The 22,910-nt window shown below is 36.9% G+C and overlaps 1 protein-coding gene across 2 annotated transcripts; it reads right to left on the bottom strand.

The window, feature by feature from the left end:
* Positions 1-339: 339 nt before the first annotated feature.
* VN2R600 (vomeronasal 2 receptor 600) lies at positions 340-22,732 on the bottom strand. 2 transcript variants are annotated; one of them, XM_056825093.1, is made up of 6 exons: positions 22,509-22,732; positions 20,504-20,795; positions 19,154-19,957; positions 7,421-7,645; positions 3,968-4,095; positions 340-1,240 (listed from the first exon to the last, which is right to left on the bottom strand). In XM_056825093.1, exons 1-6 carry the CDS (start codon positions 22,730-22,732, stop codon positions 340-342), a joined length of 2,574 nt encoding a protein of 857 aa, XP_056681071.1.
* Between the last annotated feature and the right edge of the window lie 178 nt (positions 22,733-22,910).

Below are 22,910 nucleotides of genomic sequence, written 5' to 3'. Positions count from 1 at the left end.
CAAACAATGTCTTGGTTGTTCTCTATAATGTTCTTTTGGTTTGGTTTCTTTCATTCTTCATTTCATTTTGGTCTTTCTGTGTATTGAAAAAAATTAACTTATTTGTCATGTTTTATTGCTGAGTAGTATTTCATTACAAATATGTACCAAACTTCTTTACCCAATACCCAATTGATGAGTATCCCCCTTATTTTTAGCTCATTGCCACTGCAAAGAGAGCAGCTATAAAGATTTTCAGCTGGGTAAAAATTGAGGCATTTTCAAGCAAGACTAATTAATTTTTAAAAACATCTTGTTATTCATGGGTGTAATACAGAAATATTCTGAATTCTTCTTGTCTCAGGAACTTGGATTATTCTTTAAAAATTTCTTGGTGTTCTTCTGTGGCTGTACAAGGATTACATAGCACTTGGGGATGAAGATGCAGCCTAGTAAGCCAGCACTGGAACTCAAGATGGAGAAGACCTCCACAGCCACCATCATCTTCCCCTTGGTGCTCTGGTATGTGGGCAGGAAGGAGATCCAGACACTGCAGAACACAAGCAGGCTGAAGGTGATGAACTTGGCTTCATTGAAGGTATCAGGGAGATTTCTGGCTAGAAAAGCCACAGTGAAGCTCCCCAGGGCCAGGAATGCTATGTAGCCCAGGACAGAGTAGAAGGCAATGAGAGAGCCCTCATTGCACTCAAGGATGATGTGCTCAGGGTCAGAGTGTGTGTCTGCATCAGGGAATGGGGGAGAGAGCAGGAGCCAGATTGCACAGAGCATGACTTGAATGAAGGTACAGAAGACAACAAGAGAGATGGGTGCTCTGGAGCCCACCCATCTCCTGCTTCTGCTGCCTGGTCTTGTGGCTCTGAAGGCCAGAACCACAGTGATGGTTTTGGCCAGAATAGAGGAGACAGCCACTGTGAACATGACTCCAAATGTTGTTTGTCTGAGGAGGCAATTTATTGCAGTGGGGCGGCCAATGAAGAACAGGGAACAAAGGAAGCATAAGGAAAGGGAGAGGAGGAGAATGTAACTGAGATCCCGATTGTTTGCTTTGACTATGGGGGTATCTTTGTGCTTCACAAAGACCCAGAGAACCAGAGCTGTGAGAAGAGAGAAGGAAGCAGCTATGGAGGCCAAGGCCATGCCCAAGGTTTCTTCATAGGCCAGGAAAGTCACCCTTTTGGGGAGGCAGTGAATCCTCTCCGTATTGGGATATTGGTCCTCAGGGCACTTCATGCATTGATCTCTGTCTGAAGAGAACAAAATCTTAGAATAGCAAGTTTGCATACTTCACCTATCAGTGTGGCCCAAATTGATATTATAAAACTATAAATTTCTCCAGTTGATTCCATTGAATCTTGCCTCATAACCTGTAATTTTGTGATCCTAGAAGTCAATGTAACTTCTTTCTTCTGAATTTCATCCCTTGTAGAATGGGGATTATAATGGCACTTATCTTATGTAGTTATGAGGATTAAATGAATTAACAAATGTAAAATGTTTTTCAACTCCCTTAATAGTGCTCTATACAAGCTAGCTAATAAAATGTTATAGTAATATGTCACAAAGTAAAGAAATCCAGGTTGTTGTTGAAATGATTTAATGGATGTTGACAATGTATCTTTTAATAGTCTGTCCTCATCCTGTATCTAACTATTCTTTATAGACTTTTCCCTCAGGAAAATGTTTCAATTGTATTCACTAAGTTAGTCTTTCTGGAGCTCTTCTTAAACTCTCTGTGGAGATTCAGCCTCTATAATTTTTAAAGGTCTTGATTCCTTTGCCTTTCCTGTTGATGGTGAATTCTTCTATGATGGTGTATCTATATGCCATTAGCTGTTGACGAGATGCCTTTTTCACTTTACCAACATGACTCTTACATTCTTCTCTTGGACCTCAACTCTGAGTGTTCTAAGAATATTGAAGGAAGGATCTGTGCAAGTTTATGGTGGGGAAAATATTCAGAAGAGGGGATAGGTGATACTTTGTATTCAAAGGGCTAATATTAGTGGAAGGACTATATTAGCTCTGTTTGATGGGAGAGGGCTAGCTAGAGGGCAACACAAGATACAGTCTTGTGTTGAAATTGCGAACAGACAAATTTAGATTCTATCTTAAGAAAATCTTAAAAATGAGAGTGGTCTAAAAATTTAGGGAACTGCATTGAGAATAATGGCTCTCCCCTTGTTGTAGACCTTTAAGCAGAAAGTGGATGACCACTTGGTTATTGTGAAGATGGGATTAACTCTTCCCTTCCCAATTTTAGATTTAATCACCAGAAGTGTACATACCCCTTAAATTTGGGGAGGTCTGTGACCCTCGTGTGCTATAGTAATTAATGAATAAGATTCGACTGCCTGGCTACTGGGCTGTCCTAAACAAAACTTTAACTGTAATTGACCCATGTAAAAATGGAAGGAAGGCCCAGGAAGTGAGGAAAAAATGGTCTTTACAAGTGGCAAGAATTTCTGGTGAGGAGTTCTTTTACCTTGAAGTTGACTTGAAGTACCCTGGAGAGGCTGTGACTGAGGACTGCTTTCTAGTTTCAATTAGGACTACCACATGGATGAGTGAAAAAGGTTGAGTCCTTTCTCTGGATTATTCTGGAGGCCCCCTATCTCAGAGGAGATCTCAAGGCTTAAACCCTTATTTAATTTTCCTCTGGGCCCCCTTTGCTCCATCCTCTTAAGTCCTGTCTGTTTCAGACCAGGCCAAGTAAGTATCTGCTCTCTCTGATTTTTTTTTCTTACATTCTTTCTCCTTTTGTAAATATACTATCTTAAAAGTCATTTGGAATTGACTGATAATTCCTGGGGACTCCACTCTTAAATTTAGTTCATACCTTTTTATTTCCTCCGTTACAGCATGATATACTCAAGGGATCTCATGCAAGCCTGGGTCCTACCACTTTTCAGATTTAATCCTTGTCCAGCCCACTCACTTACAAGAACCAAGTGATCCTTCCCCCAATGAACAGGGTATATGGGCAGGTCACTGCTCATTTTCCATCATTTCAGGTTATAAAAACAATGTCTTGTGTGTCTTCCAGCCATGATCAGGAGACCCCACTTTGAAAGCTAACACTTGTATTGATTTACTGCTGAAGAGAGGGCATCCTCCCAAACACTTTCCATTCCTAAGACTATTGAAAGAACTTCCTTCACAGACTTTTTTCCCCTGAGATATTTCTCTAGGTCAGAGTATTTCTATAGGCTATATTACTTCCCATTTTCCTCATGTTGGCATTGATTTTCTAAATATCTGACTGTTTACTCAACTTTCTCAGCTTAATATCCTCTTCAAAGTATATTGGTTTCTTCTCAGAGATCCAAGCTTCCTGGCGAATAAGGAGAAATCTGGAACTGAATAAGGTTATGGAGCAACAGAAAGGCAAGGAAGTTTCTGATTAATGGAGGAGGATTGGTGCCTTCCTGGCATGCATTGTGCAAAATACATGGAAGCACTGAGGAGAAATATTTGAGAGGAATTTGAAAATGTGTTGGAATTCTGTGCAGTGTCCTGGGTTTGATCCTTACCTCTTCTTAATAACTGTGTTACTACAGTTGGTCACTTTTTCTTTCTCTTCAATACAACTCTGACAAAGATAGTAACATTTTGTCTTTGGGGTCTTGTGAGAAAAGAGCGTCTGAAAATTCTAAAGCCCTACTTAATGTAATGGCGATGTAGTGTAATGATCAGTGTCAGAAGGCATTTCTAGAAGTTTATCCCTGAGTAATTGAGCCACACAAAAACTAGGTCAGAAATTTCTAATCTGGTGGACTTCCAATACATCAACTCTCACTAACTGGTCACTCTTGACCCTCAATTTGCTTGATCTTTGTGAGTTTGCTCCTGGGTTTCCTTTCATGCCATGTTCTATAGCTATTGGGTTTTCCATTACTAGACTATCAACCGAGTATCATCCAGCTTTATTTTGTGTCTCTTGATATGTGTTTGCTATGAGTCCATAGACTTACCTGTCTGGTTGGAAATCTGCCCCTGTGGGCAGGGTGCACAGTCAAAACAGCAGACAGGCTTTCCCTCCTGGACTTTTATGTGGAATCCTGGGCTACAGACTTTGTCGCATCTGGAGGGAAGAGGCTACACAAAAAGCATCCAAGTCATAATGATGTTGTTTGGAGTCAGCATATGCATGTCTTAATGTGCTTTGTTATCTAATTTTAGTTTGTTGTTAGCTACAAGCACACAATCTGCTTATTCTGCAAAGGCTACCAAATCTATTTTTTTCATGAATATGACATTCCTATGTGCAAAGGCTTGAGCCAGTTACCTTGGGGAAAAAATGCAAGTCTCTGCAGACCAAAATAGCTGCATTGCTTTTCTCTTAAGGAGCAGAAAAAGCTTTTAGGATATGAATCAGGGTGTGGAGTCTGTCCCTCCCCACATCCCCTACTACATTGGCATATGAACGGTTTTGGAGACAGAATAATGTTAGTGGCTAGAATTTTTTTTATCAAATAGAAGCTTTTTTCTAAGTTTTTTTTAGTAGAAGTATTTCTGTTTAGTCATTTCTGTTCTGTCTGACTCTGTGACCGTTTTTCTGCTTTTCTTAGCAAAGACAATGGAGTGGTTTTCAATTTCCTTCACTTTCTCATTCTGTAAGTGAGGAAACTAAGGGAAAATGGTTAATTGGTGTGGCATGAGTTAAACATTAGGTGTCAGAAGAATGATTTAAAATCAGATCTTCCTGGTCCCTTGGCTGTCACTCTACCTGTTGAACTACCTAATTATCATGCAAAGCATTTGGAATGTATTGAAAAAGGATAATGCAGAGACTACCCTCAGAAAGAAGAAGTATTTGAGGTTTGAGTCTCCAGTCTCTTAGTATGAGACATAGCAAATATTTCTCTCTGTCTGTCTGTGTCTGTGTCTTTGGATCCCTTCCTCCATATATCTTTTTCTATCTCTCTTTTTCTGTCTCTCCCTCTCTATGAGTATGAGTGTTCATGTGTTTGTGTGAGTGTGTAGTGTAAGGGTCATACTTGGTTTTTTTTATTTCTCCTACTTAAAAGTGATCACATTTATGAAGTAGCAACAGTGCTCAATTGATTCAATCAGAATCAAATATGAATGAGATTTATTAAGTTTTTTGAATCAGTTAAAATCCATCATTTGAATAAAAGGAAGGAGTTCTTAGAACCAAAGATTCTAATTGTCTGGAAGTGAAATGGTTAAAGTAAGCTTGGTTTTTCCATTATATCATTGAGAATGAAAGTTAGACCTGAGTCAATGTGGCAGAGAAGAGAGAATCCATAGGGATCTTCAGCTCGATACACATTTTGCAGCTCATGTCCTAGATAGAAATCAGTCTCAAGAAAATGTCACCTTTTTAATGCACCTTCCCTTGCCTGTGAATTTTCAAAATGTACAATTTCATATGCTGTTTGGAGAATCAGATATTACTAGGAACATGAATTGAGTCTTGATCATGAACAAGCAAGGCAGGCGAGAGAAAGTCAAATGGGGTGGGGACCTAAACCTAAGCTTAAATTGTGCATTTTTTTTTCTAGGCAGGATCTCAGAGCAATTGTAATTTTGTCTAAAATGCAACCTCTGAAGTCAAAGAGGAAGAAACCACACATGGAAGATTCTTGTATTATCTTTGTAACCCAGGACTCAACTCAGATAATATCCTTAAGAAATAGTTTTTGAATAAATACATAGCTGAATGGATGAATGATTAAGGGATTGTGTCACATTATAAAAATAATAAATCCTTCCCTCTGCCTACAGATCTTACACTTTTAGAGAAACTTCCATTCTCTGAATAATTTTGTTTCACCCACATAAAATTTCCAAGTACTTTGAACTGACTTAAGCAGGGATCTTAGCCTTCTCCCTGATCTTATCAATTCTAGATCTGTCACCTTTTGAATTGATGACTCTGTAGTTCATCTTTTAGTGGCCTGTGGAATTGAGAGATTTAGATAGTAAAGGTAGCTGTTATATTTCTAAGTGTGGGACATGGATCAACATCAAAAGGAAAACATTATTCCCATTAATGGGAGCTAGAACTAGAATTTGTATAACACAGGGTTCTCTTCCAGGAATCCTAAATATTTAGAGGTCTGATATCACTTAGAGCACTTTGATACCATCGAAACTTTGCTGGATATAGAAGGCATTGATCAAGAATCATTAACTCTAATAAGAAGTTTCCGAATGCTCCTACTTCCTTTTTCTTTGACTGCTATGGACAAGGGAGATTCTTTGGCTTCCCCCTTTAATAGTGTAAACCTTAAAATTTCTTAGACTTATAAATGTTGGAAATTTCACCATTGGGAAATTTCATACTTGAAAAATTTCTTACTGATAGTCTATTGGAATGTGAACCCCCTTGGCATGGGAGGTTCCTTCTCCTCCCTACTTAAGATTACTTTAGGACAGAAACCTTTTGCTGAACAATGGAAAGGGCTTTGACCTATGCTTAAGCATAGAACAGGAAGTTCTTTGAGTCATGATTGATTTTAGAATTGATACAATAGAGATACTTGGAATGACAGAACCAGGTCTTGGAAAATACAATTTCCACCCTACTCAGTCCTAACAGGATTTAGGAGGGGCTGCAGCAATGGATCAAGATTTAATTATTTGAGAATATGACCTTCAACAGACATGTGCAAAGGGGCAGACCTCTGGGCGGTCCTGGGTTAAGCTAGAGCGACCATTGGCACAGGGAAGACATGGACAGTGATTGGTAGGTGTGAGAACTGAGGGGAGGGAACTTGGTTTCCTTAAAGATAGCGGGGTCTGGGGACTGAAGGAGGTTTGAGAGTTTTTGCTCTGAGAGCTTGTGTTCTGAGAAGCTTGCTCTGAAGGAAGCTGGAGGTGGAGGCCCCTGAGACTGTTTCTCCATTTTGGTCATGTGAGTGATAGGGACTGATCTCTTTCCTTTGCCTCAGCTATCTAAGGGCTTGGGCCTTTTGGCCCATCCTAAACAGAGGGGGTATTTAAGCCCTATTTCTTTCTCTCCCCTTTCTCTCTTCCTCTCCCTCTCTCTCTCTCTCTCTCTCTAATACTTTTCTTCCTCCTGTTTGTAATTAAACTCCATAAAAGGTTGACTGCTGACTTGAGTTTTCATTTAGGAATTACATAGCTGAATTCCTTGACGACCTTAAATTAATATATATCAGTCTTTTAAAGTGATTTCCTTGTCACAATAGCTGTGCAATAGAATAATCTCCCTGTCTCTCAGCCTCTCCAACTAAAGAGGAATTTGCCTTGGTAACCTGGCCCCAACATCCTCTCAGCTGAATCTGGCATAAAACCTTGATTTTCAAACTGCTCCCTGAAGGGAATTTTTGTGCCATTTGAACCAGGTTTGGAAAATGCTAGTGACTATTCTGGTGTGCTATGTGCTTTGGTTTACATCTTTCATTAAACAAACATTTCAATCATTCTTCACCTCTCCCCATGTTCTGGGCCACACTATTGCCTTCTGCTGGATAATGAACTCTTGACCAAGTGGAGCCTCAGAAATAAACTCTCCCACTTTGACCAGAACTTCAGTGTCATTACCAAAGGTCACATAGTTGAGAATATCATAGTTTGCCACAGAGTTCTTCTCAGCTAAGACCACTTGGTTCCCAGCACTGTTGTTAAACTGGATGTTCTTCAGGAAGGAGTGGATCTAAAAATAAAGAACATGAAAATTTCTACAGATGAGTCTCTCAGGGATGAGTACTAGACTCTAGGGTGTCTAAATTTTTTTTTTATTGAATAGTTGGATAAAAGCTGGATTAGTCCCTCCTTAGACATTTTAATTGTCACAAAACTGATGGATTCCTAATAAATTGGATAACAGAAGCAGGATCTAAAAAGGCCTCAGTAGATTAGAAGGTTGGGCCAAATCAAAAGAACTTGGTAGAAATATTTGAGAAGAGAGAAAAAAGCCAGAAGGGTCCTCTCAGTTGAATGAGAATAAAGCTGGGAAAGGATATATGGAAAGAGAACTTGCAATGCTGGTTCATACTATTGGAGATGCTGCAATGTCCTCCTGTGGTTTGTGATTCTCCTTCCAATGCAGTCTAACAAGCATTCATAACTATTTATTCATTACCCACTATTTAAAAGGCAATGGATTGGTTTCTGGAAGTATTAAAGAAAAATCAAAAGTATTTGCACTAAAGGAGCTTACATTTTACTAAATGCAATCACACTGAAACAGAAAAGTAAATACTGTAAAAGTGAAAAATTTTTATCTTAATTTAATCAAACAAGCACTTGGAATGCTCCACTCTCCACTCTACTGGAGGATCCTTTTGATAAAAGTTTACACCATCAGAGGATGGGAGGTGGATCCCATAGGCACTGCCCTCTAGGCAGTGTCAGCTAAATGAAGAAACTCTGAATGGAACATGAGATGTGATAGAAAAGCAGAAAGTGAAAGGAAGTAGAAACCAGAAAGATAGGAAGTCACATGGAGAAAGTGGCTCATAAATTTCACCTAGGGCATTCTGATTCATTCGATAGTGTTTGTTGCTCTTGCTTAAAGAGGGATTCTGCTGTTCAGGTGTCTCTGTGTTGGACTTCTTCTGTGCTGGAGGACCTCTGCATTGGTGGCTCAAGAAATTTGACTTTGAGCCTCACTTCTGGCCAGAGACTGTGGCCTTTTTGTTTTTAACTTGTCTTTAGTGGGATGCTCTCTTCAGTGAGGCACTTGAATCCAGACTTAGGGAATTTAGCTAGGCAATATTTTCTACCTCTTTTTGACATATCCCCCCTTTACTATCTCTACCTTGCTTTAATAAAGGTACTGATGCTACTGACATTTATATAAACATATAAACAAACAAACAAACAAATAAATAAACAGCTAGAGTGCAATTTTTAAAATTCTTATATTTATTAAACTCATTTTAGTTATTACAATATGACATGATTCCAGAAGGAAGAAAATATTATCAAATTATCAAATAGAGAGGGCAGGAAGAAGCATTTACATATCACCTCACATGTATCAGGCACTTTTCTTCTTATGTATAATATCCCATTTGATTAGGAAATGAAGAAAGAATTTGGAACTATGAGGAAAATAATGTGAGCCTTTAAGGAAGGTAGGCATTCTAGGAAGAAGATATGAAGTAGAAGTACATGTCAGGTTTAATGTAAGGGCCTTTTCAAAGTCATGGAATTAGGGGATGCAATCCTAAATCCAGAGAACAGACAGTAGCTTATTTGATCTTTTTTCTTTTTAAAATTTAATTGATTAAATTGGAATATTTCTCCATGGTTACATAATTTATATTCTTCCCTTCCTCTCCTCCTACAGCTAATGAGTAATTCAACAGGGTATTACATGTATCCTTGTTCAAGACTTACTTCCATATTATTAATATTTGCTATAGTGTTATCATTTAGTCTCCAGTAGGCTATTTTTGATACAACATATGATGTGTGAATATATATATTGTGGAGACTTCTGTGTAAACATGGCAGTCTCGATGTAGGACTCTTCCTCTCCTCACTACCTACCAGTACAGGCTACCTCAAAAAAACAACCCTCCCCAAATTCAAAAGAATGAATGGACTCTACAGTAGGGGACAGCATTGAAGGTACATGGGATTTGGGCATTTCCACACCATAAGGGGGTGAAAAAGCATTCACCAAAATGTGAGATGATCCACCCTCCCCCACCCCACCTATGGAGCCAGAGTCAGAGCCAGCATGAACCAGAATCAGTGAGTGAGTGAGGGGCACCTCTGGAGTGAATGAGGACCACCTCTGGGTCTTTGGCTTTGGACTGAGACAACTCAGGACCTACACCTGAGAATAGCTAGACCTGAGGCCCAAGGAGGGTGAGGAGCATAGACCATGGGTGACTGCAGGGAGATAGCACTGAGAAGGGGTAGCAAACAGTGGAAGCTACAGAGACTCTAGAGTTGGTCTCTGGCAAAAATCCTTGCTCCTTAGCTCCATATACAGAGAGCCTGTTCATCATACTCAGATTTCTAACTGGAAAGGGAAGGAAAGCCACCATATCAATGGCAAGCAGTGCCCAGGAACAATAACTTCCCAACATCAAGAAAAACAAGAAGCAGGGTTTGACCCTGGATAATTTTTATAGAGGAAAAAACCAGGTTACAGAGGAAATAGAAGAGAAAATACAAATAAATGAACCAAAACCTTGCAAAAAAAAATTGGAAATTGCCTACAAGCTCTTGAAGAATTTAAATCAGATGGAAGCCTTCTGGCAAGAAAAGAGGGCAATAGTTCAAAAAAGAAAATGACAGTTTAAAGGACAAGAACTCCCATTTGGAGAAAAAGCTATAAGCCATGAAAATGCAGGACAGACTAAACCAAAAAGGAAAACCAGGCCTTAAAGATCAGAATTAGGCAATTGGAAGCCAATGATCTTGCAAAACAGCATGAATTAATAAAGCAAAATCAAAAGGCTGACAAAATAGAAGAGAACATAAAATATCTCCCTGACAAGATGATGGAATAGGAAAACAGCATGATGACAGAATTTGAGAATCATTGGTCTACCTGAAAAGCCTAAAATAAACAGAAGTCTTGATAACATACTACAATAAATTATCCAAGAAAACTGCCCTGATGTTTTGGAACAAGGTGGTAAAATAGCCATTTAAAGAGTTCATAGAATACTCTCTTCACTAAATCCTGAAAAGACAACTCCCAGGATTGTAATTGCCAGATTCAAAAGCTTCCAAGCTAAGGAGAAAATTTTACAAGAAACCCAAAATAGACAATTCAGATATCAAGAAGCAACAATTAGGATTACACAAGATCAGGCAGCTTCCCCACTAAAGGACAGCAAGCCTTGGAATATGATATTCAGAAAGGCAAGAGAATTGGGTCTTCAACCAAGGATCACCTATCCATCGAAACTGATGATATGCTTCCATTATATAGTATGGACATTCAACAAAATAGAAGATTTCCAAGTATTTTTAATGAAAAAACCAGAATTAAGGGGAAAGTTTGATATCCAAACACTATAAAAAGAAACATAAAAGTAAATAAGAAAGAGAAAAAGGGGGGAACGTTTTTTTTTATTCAAACTTTCTTCTTTAAGGGCTTCAATAAGATTAAATTATTTATATTATTATATGGGGAAAATGTTATTTGTAACTCTCAAAAATTATATTCAGTATTATAATAATTAGAGGAATCATTCACAGGAAGAGATTGGGGTTATGTGCTATAAGATTATATGCAAAAAAAGAAAAAGGGAGGGAGGAATCAAAAATGGCACCAAGAGATACTTGAAGAAATAAAATAAATAGGCTAATCTTTATCACATGAAGATACACATGGGAAGGTGAAGGGAAGAATACTCTTATAAGAAGGAGAGGAAGAGAGTGCTAATAGGTAATTCTTAAACTTTACTCTCAGTGAAATCAGTTTTGAGAGGGAAGAACATCTAGATCCATTGGGGTATTTAATTCTATCTTACCCTACAGGGAAAGTAAGAAGGGCAGACTAAGGGGGTTAGGGGCAGGGAGTACAAAATCTGAAGGAAAGAGATGAGGGAGGGAACTTTATAGACCCTGAAAAAATAATAAGGGAACAAAAAGGGAGGGAGAAGAAAGGGAAGCTTATTAAGGGTGGGTATTAGGGGGACTTATTAAAAGCAAACCACTGGTTTAAAAGGATATTGCAAAAGAAGAAAGGACAAAAACTAGGAGAGGATATCAAAAATGCTGGGGAATACACGAGCAGCAATCATAACTTTGAATGTGAATTGGATGAACTCACCCATAAAATGAAAAGTATTAAGAGAGTCAATTAGATATCAAAATCCTATCATCTGTTGTCTGCAAGAAAGAAACTTGAGGCGGCTAGCATGCACAAGGTTAGAATTAAAGGTTAGCGCAAAACCTATTGGGCTTCAACTGACAGGAAGAAGTTAGGAATTGTAATCATGATATCTGACAAAGCCAAAGTAAAAATAGATCTGATTAAAAGGGATAGGGAAGGTAACTACATCCTGATAAAAGGCAGTATAGACAATGAGGAAATACCAGTAATCAACATGTATGCACCAAATGGTATAGCATTCATATTTCTAAAGGAGAAGCCGGTGAAGTTGAAGGATGATAAAATTAATTGTGGTTGGACTCTGTATATATTAGTTGATCACTAGGGATGTAATTTTTAAATCCCAAAATGAGTTACTAAGATAAATGGAATTTATTGTAGTTTATTTACAATAGAGTGAAAATATTTAAGGAATGTGTGTGTGTGTGAGAGAGAGAGACAGACAGACAGATAAGGAGGGAGGTGAAGAGAGAGAGAGATAGAGATAGATAGATAGAGAGAGAGAGAGAGAGAGAGAGAGAGAGAGAGAGAGAGAGAGAGAGAGAGAGAGAGAGAAACCTCTGGTTTCCTCTGATATCAGAAACATGGGGTCACTAAGTCAGCCTTTCACTCACCAACTGTGACCATATAAATGAAAGCAGTCTGAGGTCTCCTGCCTATTCCTCCAGGGGTCCAGTTCCTCCAGTCCCACTCTGAGTCTGAATTTTCAATGGAATATCTCCAAATCTATGCAAATGTCTGAATGTCTGAATCCGACTGCACAAATGTCTGAATCTGAATGATCTCCTTCTGCCTTTTGGTCACCTTTTTAAAGATCTTTTAATCATGTGTCACCTTCTATAATAGATGGATTATCTGGTGCTATGGGTCACTACTAGAGATAGACACTGGGGTTGCCTATAGAACAATACTGGATAGCTAATTCATCAAGACATTGCCTATCCTCCTCCCTCTAATGTCACCTGTTTTTCCACCTGCTCCCTCCTGCCTCCCTTCTCCTCCCCCTGTTAGTCAGCCACCTTTCTATGTAACTCAAGGTGAACTGTTAGGTTTAGAAAAAATATAGGACAGGATGGAGGATGAGGTAAGAGTGATGGGGTTTTCCATAATCTATACAAGAAGTTAGGAGGGTAATACAAAAATGGTAGTTCAGTCCCAACTGTGACACAGGGAAAGTCAGAGAGTTTGGAGGTCAAGTATTTTTCTTATCAATTTTATAAGTGTTATCTTCTCTCTTCTTTTCCAAACAGCCAGATAATCTCAGCTTGATTAATTCAAATTCAGAGACACAATAAGCTCTTCAGGAACAGCCACCACCCTCAGCCACGCAAAACTTCTTTTACCTCCTCTCTCAAAAGTCAAGAGAGAAATTCCTCAGCTGTGGGGTTAGCTTCCAACTGCCATTTCCAAGAACATTCCAAATGGAATGTCCCTTTTTTGATTGACAGATGATGTCTTTTTGCTTTGTGTAGCATGCTTGGCTTACCCTGCAGATTCTCTCTTTTACACTCCCTAAATTTTACATCTACCAATCATAGCAGACACTGTTCTCCAGGACTGCCGATTTTTTAGTTCTCACCTTCTTTGGTTAGATTTTTTTTTGGACTGCCCACTCTTTAGTTCTTACCTTCTTTGGTTAGATTATATCATTTTGGGTTGCTTAACACCTCTTTTGGAAAGCTTACCTTTTGTAGTTACTTAACACCTTTTTTGTAGTTAAAATCTAAAAATAGATTTAAGCCTACAATTCTAGCTTCACTCTAACAGAAGAGCTAAGTACCTTCATTGTTACAATCAGGAGATTACAATTTTATATTCACAATAAAGAAAGATTGAAGTGTCTTAATTGTTACAATTAGGAGATAGCTAAATCCAGTCTTCACAAGGAGGAAATAGATAGTAAAACTATACTGGTGGGAGACCTGAACCTACCACTATCAAATTTAGATGAATAAAATAAAAAAAAAATAAACAAGAGGAAAGAGATGTGAAAGAAATCTTAGAAAAATCTGTGTTAAAAGATATATGGAGAAAAATAAATAGGGACAAAAAGAAATACACCTTCTTTTCAACAGCACATGGTACATTCACAAAGATTGACCATGTACTAGGTCATAAAAATTTGGAAAATAAATGCAGAAAAGCAGAAATAATAAATGCAACCTTTCCAGCAAGGTGATATGGAGAGGCAAATCAAAAATTAATTAGAAATGAAATAATATGATTTTCCAAAATTGATTAGTTAGAGAACAAATCATAGAAACAATAATTTTATTGAAGAAAATGATATTGATGAGACATTCTTTCAAAATCTATGGGATGCAGCCAAACAGTATGCAGGGGGAAATTTATATCCTTTAGTTCTATATTAACAAATTGGGGAGGGCACAGGTCAATGAATTGGACATACAAATCAAAAAACTTGAAAGCAAACATATCAAAAATCCCCAGATGAAAATTAAATTAGAGCTCCTCAAAATTAAGGGACAAATTAATAAAATTGAAACTGAAAAAAATAATGAACTAGTAAATAAGACTAGGAGCTGGTATTTTGAAAAAACAAACAAACAAAATAGACAAAGTACTGGTCAATCTAATAAAAAAAGTAAAGAAGAAAACCAAATTAACAGTATCATAGATGAAAAGGGAGAGCTCACCTCCAATGAAGAGGAAATTAAGGTAATCATTAAAAACTTTCCCCCAAGTATATGGCAACAAATATGGTGATTTTTGTGATATGGATGAATATTTACAAAAATATAAATTGCCTAAATTTACAGAAGAAATAGAATTCTTAAATAATCTCATATCAGAAAAATAAATTGAAAAAGCCATTAAAGAACTGCCTAAAAATCCTCCGTGCCTGATGAATTCACCACTGAATTCTATCACACATTCAGAGAACAAATAATCCAAATATTATACAAATATTTGACATAATAGGCAAAGAGGTAGTTCTATCAAATTCCTTTCATGACACTAATATGGTACTGATTCCAAAGGCATGCAGGTCAAATAGAGAGAAAGAAAACTACAGACCAATTTCCTTAATGAACATAAATGCACAAGTCTTAAATAGAATACTAGCCAATAGACTCCAGCAAGTGATCACAGGGGTTATTGATTATTATTAGGTAGTATTTATACCAGGAATGCAAGGATGGTTCAATATTAGGAAAACCATCCACATCATTGACCATATCAACAAGGAAACCAATAAAAATCATATGGTTATCTCCATAGATGCAGAAAAAGCCTTTGACAAAATACAACACTCATCCCTATTGAAAACACTAGAAAATATAGTAATAGAAGTGTAATTCCTAAAAATAATAAACAGTATTTATCTGAAACCTTCAGCCAACATGATCTGCAATGGGATAAAATAGATGCATTTCCAGTAAAATCAGGAGTGAAACAAGGATGCCCATTATCACCTGTATTAATTAATATTATACCAGAAACACTAGCACTATCAATGAGAGATGAAAAAGAAATTGAAGGTATTAAAATTGGCAATGATGAGACCAAGCTATCACTCTTTGCAGATGATATGATGGTCTACTTTAGGAATCCTAGAGAATCAACTAAAAGATAGTGGAAAAAATCAATAAATTTTATCAAATTTGCTGGATACAAAATAAACCCACATAAGTCATCAGCATTTCTATATATCTCCAACACATCTTAGCATCAAGAATTAGAAATTGAAATTCCATTAAAAATCACCCTAGACAATACAAAACACTTTGGAATCTATCTGCTGAGACAAACACAGGAAGTATATGAACAGAACTACAAAACACTTTCCACACAATTAAAACTAGATCTCAACAATTGGGAAAACATGAACTTCTCATAGGTAGGATCAAGTAACCTTATATATATGATCATCCTACCCAAACTTATTTACTTATTTAGTGCCGTCCCCATCGAACTACCAAAAATCCTTTTTACTAAATTAGAAATAAACATAACAAAGTTCATTTGGAAGAACAAAATATCAATGACATCCAGGGAAATAATGAAAAAAATGTGAAGGAAGGTGGTTTGGAAGTACTTGATCTTCAATTATATTATAAAGCAGTGATCATCAAACACCATATGGCACTGGCTAAGAGACAGAAAGGAAGATCACCGAAATAGTCTTGGGGTAAGTGACCTCAGCAAGACAGTCTATGACAAGCCCAAGGATCCCAGCTTTGGGGACCAAAATCCACTATTTGATAAAAACTGCTGGGAAAATTGGATGACAGTATGGAAGAGATTAGGTTTGTATCAACACATCAGACCCTACACCAAGATAAACTCAGAAAGTGTGAATGACTTGAACATAAAGATAGAGAATTAATAGAATAATAATAGAATAAAAATAATAGAATAATAATAATAGAATAATAGAAATAATAGTAAATTAGGTGAATACAGAATAGTATACATGTCAAATATTTGGGAAAGGAAAGATTTTAAAACCAAGCAAGAATTAGAAAAAAATCACAAAATTTTTTAAATAAGATAAATTATTTTGATTACATCAAATTAAAAAGTTTTTGTACAAACAAAACCTATGTAACCAAAATTAGAAGAGAAGCAACAAATTGGGAAACAATCTTCATAATAAAAACTTCTGAAAAGGTCTAATTACTCAAATTTATAAAGAGCTAAATCAATTGTACAAATAATCAATCCATTCTCCAATTGAGAATTGGGCAAAGGACAAGACTAAGTAATTTTCAGTTAAAGAAATCAATACTATTAATAAGCATATGAAAAAATGTTCTAAATCTCTTATAATCAGAGAGGTGCAAATCAAAACAACTTGGAGGTATCATCTCACACCTAGCAGATTGGCTAACATGACAGCAACAGAAAGTAATGTACTGACTCCACATTCAGAGGAAAAATTGTGGGAGTAGAAACAACGAAGAAAAACAACTGCTTGACTACATGGGCCGAGGGGTATATGATTGGGGATATAGACTCTAAATGAGCATCCTAGTGCAACCATCAACAACATGGAAATAGGTTCTGATCAAAGACACATGTAATACCCAGTAGAATTGTAGGTGGGCTACAGGAAGTGTGGGGTAGGGAAAGGAGGAATAGAATATGATTCTTGTAACCATGGAATAATGTTCTAATTTGACTAAATAGTAAAATATATATAAAATAAAGTGAAGATGTCACCTATCTACTGAACAATATATCTATGTAAACACACACTATAAATATATACGTACTAATTTATAGTGTGAAAACACACTATAAATATGTATGTATATAAATATATATATACATATATATTTATAGTGTGTGTGTGTGTGTGTGTGTGTTTAAAGGATTTCTCAAAGAAGAGGTATAATGTGAAATCAGCTTGGTAAGCTAAAAGTGGAGAGAAATACTTTCAATTCTAATTTAGCATTTCAATTTTTTTAAAAGGCTCTGTGGAGCCATTGATGGCTCTTGAGCAAAAGTATAATATATTGGATCAGGAAGGTGGCATGGTTAGATGTTCTTTAGGAAGATTACTTTTTGTCTTCATTCCATAATTCCTTTGAATGTATTTGTATTTGCTTTTATATTATTTACATATATAGAAAATATATTCTCTATATTTATATTCTCTATATTTCTTTTGAATATATACATAATACATACTCAATAATAGAAATGTGTATATAAATATATACATGTATGTCCATGTGGGTGTATGTATGCACACACACATATATACATACAGATGTATATTTATGTTGTCCTCCCCATTGTTAGTGTTGCTGTCAAGCACCCACAAATTAATATATTTGAGGATGAACATCTGAGAAGGGAAGCTGAAGACTGAGAGAAATTGTTTGGAGGGGTTTTAACTTAGAGGGAACATAAAAAAGGAAGAAAAACTCAGAGACAAAGAATTCAACAACATGAACTCCAGTGTGCATGCTCCTCTGACTCGAAAGAGAGAGAACTATATTTTATTGGAGAATCAAGGAATGGGTGATGGGAGGTAGTTGATGAGCATGTGACATGGCAGAGAATTTAACATTGGCTCAGTTAACAACCACAAGATCAAAGAGGTGTAGACTGAGATCATTTAGGACTCAGAGCCCCACTCATAGGTCCAATTAACTTTTGGGAGACTTAGGGAGTGGCCAGCATAAGATAAGCTCAGAGTTAGACTTTCTTCCAAGGCTTAAGTAGCCAATAATTTAGTTTGGTACATGAGCATATTGTTCACAAGAGTCAGTTTTTGAATACATCAATAATACTTTCAAAGTTAGTTCATATCTAGATCCCTATAGGTAGGTACATCAGAGTAGGGAATTTTATTTATTTTTGTTTTCAGATCTTCGTTGTGTAGTATATTTACTGTCATATAATAGAAAAATTTAAATTACCAGTTGATTTATTGTCAACTCTATAATGGGTGAATTAGAGAAAGGGGAAACAGGAATCCAAGATTATATTTAAAGAGGATTTTTCATTGAACAAGCATCTGTTATGGGCCTTAAAAGGTAGGTTATTCATTATGCCAGTGCATGAGAGAAAAGACAAATCTAAAAGAAATTCCTATTCTCCAGTATTTATTTTGAAAAGTCAATAGAAAAAATCTGTTTCGAGACAAAATCTCATGTTAAGATCTAGATCTGCATTTGGAAAGACACTTAGAGTCCTTTATCTAATATTTTTTATTTAAAGATGAAAGTTGGAGAAGTCAAGGGATTGTTCAATGATAACTGGAAAAAAAAATTCAGAGACAAGTTTTGAACCCAGGTTTTCTGACTTCAAAACAAAGACTCCCTCTGTTGTACCATGATGCTCTGGAGTAACTAAGCCTGCTATGGGGAGGAAAGACACCTGGCTTTGACTTCCTTAGATTGATGGAGGAATGGAACAGGAAGTGTTGCTGGTCACAACCTCCCTGTGAAAACCTTCAGTGGGCAGGTAGATGGAAAATTGGATGAAGGCCGAGGTCTGGAGTTCGGGTGTCAGGAGGAGTCATTTTCATATTTTTGTATTTGGCCTCAAACACTTATTAGCTCGCAGTGTGACCTTAAGCAAGTAACTTAACCTCGTTCACCTCAGATTCCTCATTCATGAAATGAATTAGAGAAGGAAATGACAACCCACAAAACTCTAAGGGACCAGCTGAGTTTGATTCTCATTCCTATATCTTAAAATAGGTAAACGAAATGATATCTCTGAAATGGCCCGAAATGACATATTAGTCCTTAAATCTGCAGTTACTAAATTACAAATGAGGAGACCTGACTTATTAATCTCGTCTCTCTTTCCTGGAGTCGACAGTGCCCACACTCAGATATTTGAAAATCAGTACTTAAGGGGAGATCTTACCTTCCAGGGATAAATACCTGAGTTGTTCCCATTTGTATTGGATTCCATTTCTGATCTCACCAAGAACATTTCATGAAGGGCCCAGGCTACAGCATACACAGCATTGTAAACAGTGTAACTCTGGTGAGACATAGTCATGTCTACATAGCTCAATCTCAGTGTGTCCAAGGAAGCATTTGGTGAACAGACAGCTCCATCTCCTTTTCCAATTTCAGATGTACATCCAAAAGCTGAGTTCCAGAAGTCCTGAAGGAAGATATCCTCTGGGTCTTTGGCAGGGTTAACGGTTTTCAGAAAATGTTTGAAACCAGGAATCTTACTTGTCTGATCTGTGAATATCAGAGCTCCATGGAAATTGTCAAAATAGATATAACCTGGCTTTTTGGCAATATCCCAGTGACTGCTGGTGACCCACATTCTGTATAGAATGGTATGAGGAATCTCGCTAAACCTAAGGGTCAGTAGTGTATCTGTATTGCCATAAATTACAATCACACTGGCTGTAGAATCAGATAGCTTTTCGAGAAAATAAGAATGATAGCGTTCATCCTCTGTCAAACCAGTAAAGACCTTGTATATAAAAGCGACACAGACATCATTTCTGACCATTTCTTCTTGAAGATCTCTTAGGAATTTCTCACTTCTTGAATCATCTGAGGCAACCAATCCCACCCAAGTCCATTTGAAATGCAGCATTAATCGAACCATGGCAAGAGGAAGAGAAGTGTCCCTGGGGGCCATCTGATAGACAGAAGGAAACTGGACTGGGTCACTCAAGAGGGGATCAAAGAGGCCATAAGTAACCTGAATAGGAACCAAACATGAGATTAGTGAGAGCATTCTATGAATGTCTTTTTTTAACCCTTCCTTTTCAACCCACTATGTCCATCCTCTTTTTCCTGGAATGGAGTAATTCTTCATCTCTATGTATTAAAGTTTTTCTGATTATTCAGGCCTCTACCTAAGGGATTATGTTCTTCATAAAAGCTGACTACCACAAACAGATATAAGGTCAGTGCTTTCTGACTTTTTGACCTCTTTGCATCTCTAACACAGTGCACAGCGAATTGAAAATATTTGATATTTAACAAATATTTGCATTTCATTGCATTGTTTCACAAATTCTGTAGGTAACAATTTGTTGCTTCCTACAAGAATTGATGCAGTGAAGAATTTTTTCCTCCTTTACATTAAGAATTTCCTTTTCCTTCTCTGAGAGGTACCTGACAGGTAAATTAGACATTAGGATTCCCCCAAACTTTTGGAGTCTAAATTTCAAGTAGCAGAGCCACTAAAGCCTTTCTGTGTCCTCTAAGCAGCATAGACTTAACTGAACCTATAAATCCCTACCTGTGGGATCCTATAGAGCTCAAGTAGGGATCCCATGGAAACAGTCAATTCAGAAGTGGCTCCTCCAATGACCACTATAGACTTGCTCTGCTTCTCACAGCTGTAATTTGGAATGGTTGGTCCCTGGCCAGACAGCCACACCAGGGAGCTCTCCAAGGTTGTCTCATCCTTGTGATAAGCATTGAAGATGTGGAATCCCAGGGTTATATTGGGTAACAGTTTGCTGTTCCTGTTGATCTCTTCTACAGCAAACATCAAAGCCAAGACCTGATAGTAGTGTTTAGGCTGCCACCTACAGTAGGAAGGAGATTGTTAGGAACAAGAAATATTTTTCATCTTATTCTTCCCCCTTGAAAGAAACTGAAATTTTTAAATGGAGAATTTTTTCCATCTCATGCAGGTACAACTATGAGTGCATACTCACTTAGTGAAGGGCCATTACTACATTTTGAGCTTCTCCTGTTGCTTTAGTGTTATAGTCTGAAAATTTTATTCTATTACTGTCAGGGACTCAGATGCCAGAACTTTGACCATCTTAAAACCTATCTGGTCTCAAGGGCTCAGGGCCAGTACTGGAGACTCTCTACCCTCAATCAGCTTTATCATCACACTTAGATCACAGTAGCAGTTCTCTACCAACTACCCTGTGATATCCAAAAACTATTGTGTGAATGACCTGTATTCTTTGCAAAGTCAGTAAATGAATTTCCAAAAATTGAGGCAATTGAGTTCAATGACTAATAAAGGAAAATAAGACAAATACTGCTGTGAATATTAGACAACAATTTTTTAGAAATATGGTGAAGACCCTCATCTCAAATTATATCCCCATATACTCTCCAGTGGGATACTTAACTTAAGTATTAAAAATAATATCAGATATGAATGAGAGAAATATAGAATATATTGTTTTTCAATTTTGTCTGCTGGAGAATATTTCATGACCAAACAAGAAGCATTGAGGATCAAAGATAACAAAATAGAACACTTGATTACATCAAGCAACTAAAATTCTTTTCCTCACAAACAAATCTAACGTAGCTAAGATAACAAGGGAAAAATTTAACTGAAAAATTGCCTACAGCATTTCGTTAAAAGTCTTGTTTCCACGATATGTAAAGAATTGATTGAAATTTCTAAAAACAAGGGCCATTCCTCAATTAATGCATTTCAAGGAATTTAAAGAGGTAGATCTTCAGGTCAGTATTCCAAACAATCAAAAGTTATTAAAAATTTTACAAATGACTAATGATCAGCAAAGTGGAAGTAATAACAACTCTGAATTTCTACTTCATATCCATCATATTTTACCATTGGTAAAAAGAAACAAATGAGGGGAATTTAAGTTAATAGTGTCAATATTGACATTCTGGATAGCAATTTGTATGTATTGCCAAATGTAATTGAATTGTAGACATCTTATGACCAAGTTGTACCTAAAACAATGTAAAGATAATGTAAAGGATCTTGGTGTTTAATATATGTGTATATATGTTTGTGTATACATACATATATTTATATATTCATTTTGTAGTGGCAAATGATTAGGGAATGGCTGAACAATGTGGATATAATTGAATCTATGTGAGCTGTATTAAAAGGAGAAAGATGATTTCAGAGAAATGGCAGAGATCTAGTACATAATGAGATAGTACAAAAACAAAAGAACATAGAAAACAACATATAATTTAACTACATCATTATAAAAGCAAATGATGTGAGAATCTGAAGAACTTTGAGCAAAGCAGTGATCAACAATGTTTGCAGAGGATTGATTATGAAGAAATATACACCCTTCCTTACAGAAAGGTGACAACTATCTCTAAAATAAGACACTAATTTTTGGATATACCTAAAATGGAAATTTGTTTACTTGATTATACTTATCTGTTACAAGTGTTTTCCCTTTATTTCCTTTCCAATGGGAGATTGTAGGCAATCAGGGAAGGAAATAACTGGTTGACAAGTGAAAAAATAACTGAAATAAAACTGAATAAGTACTTACTGATGATGTTTTATAATATCCTTAGGGTGATGCATAAACCATTTCCAATATGGGAATTTGTCCAATTTATGTAAAACTAGGGGAAAAAATCCTCCAACCACAAGATCCCCATCTCTATAATATGTGGGGCTGAAAGTCCTTTCTGCATGGCAGGGGGTCCCTTCTTCCCTGGCCATGAAGAGGGGCAGCTGCAGGAAGAGGAGGAAGTAAAGTTGGAAGAACATCAAGGAGGCTACTTTTTAGCTCACAGCCAAAGTTCACCTGCTTTCTCAAAAAAAAATTGTGATGTGCTTTGGGGGAAGCAAGGCATTAGCACCTGTAGCAGATTTAGGTGTCTTGGGATGGGACACTCTCCTGCAGAGAACCTGCCTCTTTCCTGAGCAGTTGTTCCAGCTTTGTTTG

Source organism: Monodelphis domestica, chromosome 4 (assembly GCF_027887165.1).
Source record: "Monodelphis domestica isolate mMonDom1 chromosome 4, mMonDom1.pri, whole genome shotgun sequence".
Classification (NCBI taxonomy): domain Eukaryota; kingdom Metazoa; phylum Chordata; class Mammalia; order Didelphimorphia; family Didelphidae; genus Monodelphis; species Monodelphis domestica.
Note: the sequence above shows the minus strand (reverse complement) of the source record. Positions and strands in the feature narration are given on the sequence as shown.

Bases quoted from the DNA above. Each gene is read 5' to 3' on its own strand.
- VN2R600 (XM_056825093.1), bottom strand. From the start codon at position 22,732: ATGTTCTTCCAACTTTACTTCCTCCTCTTCCTGCAGCTGCCCCTCTTC. The intron at 4,096-7,420 runs GTGAAGAATGAT...CTTTTTGTGTAG, and splicing joins GGCCCAGAACATGGGGAGAG to CCTCTTCCCTCCAGATGCGA. The intron at 1,241-3,967 runs GTCTATGGACTC...CTCTTCAGACAG, and splicing joins ATTTCCAACCAGACAGGTAA to AGATCAATGCATGAAGTGCC.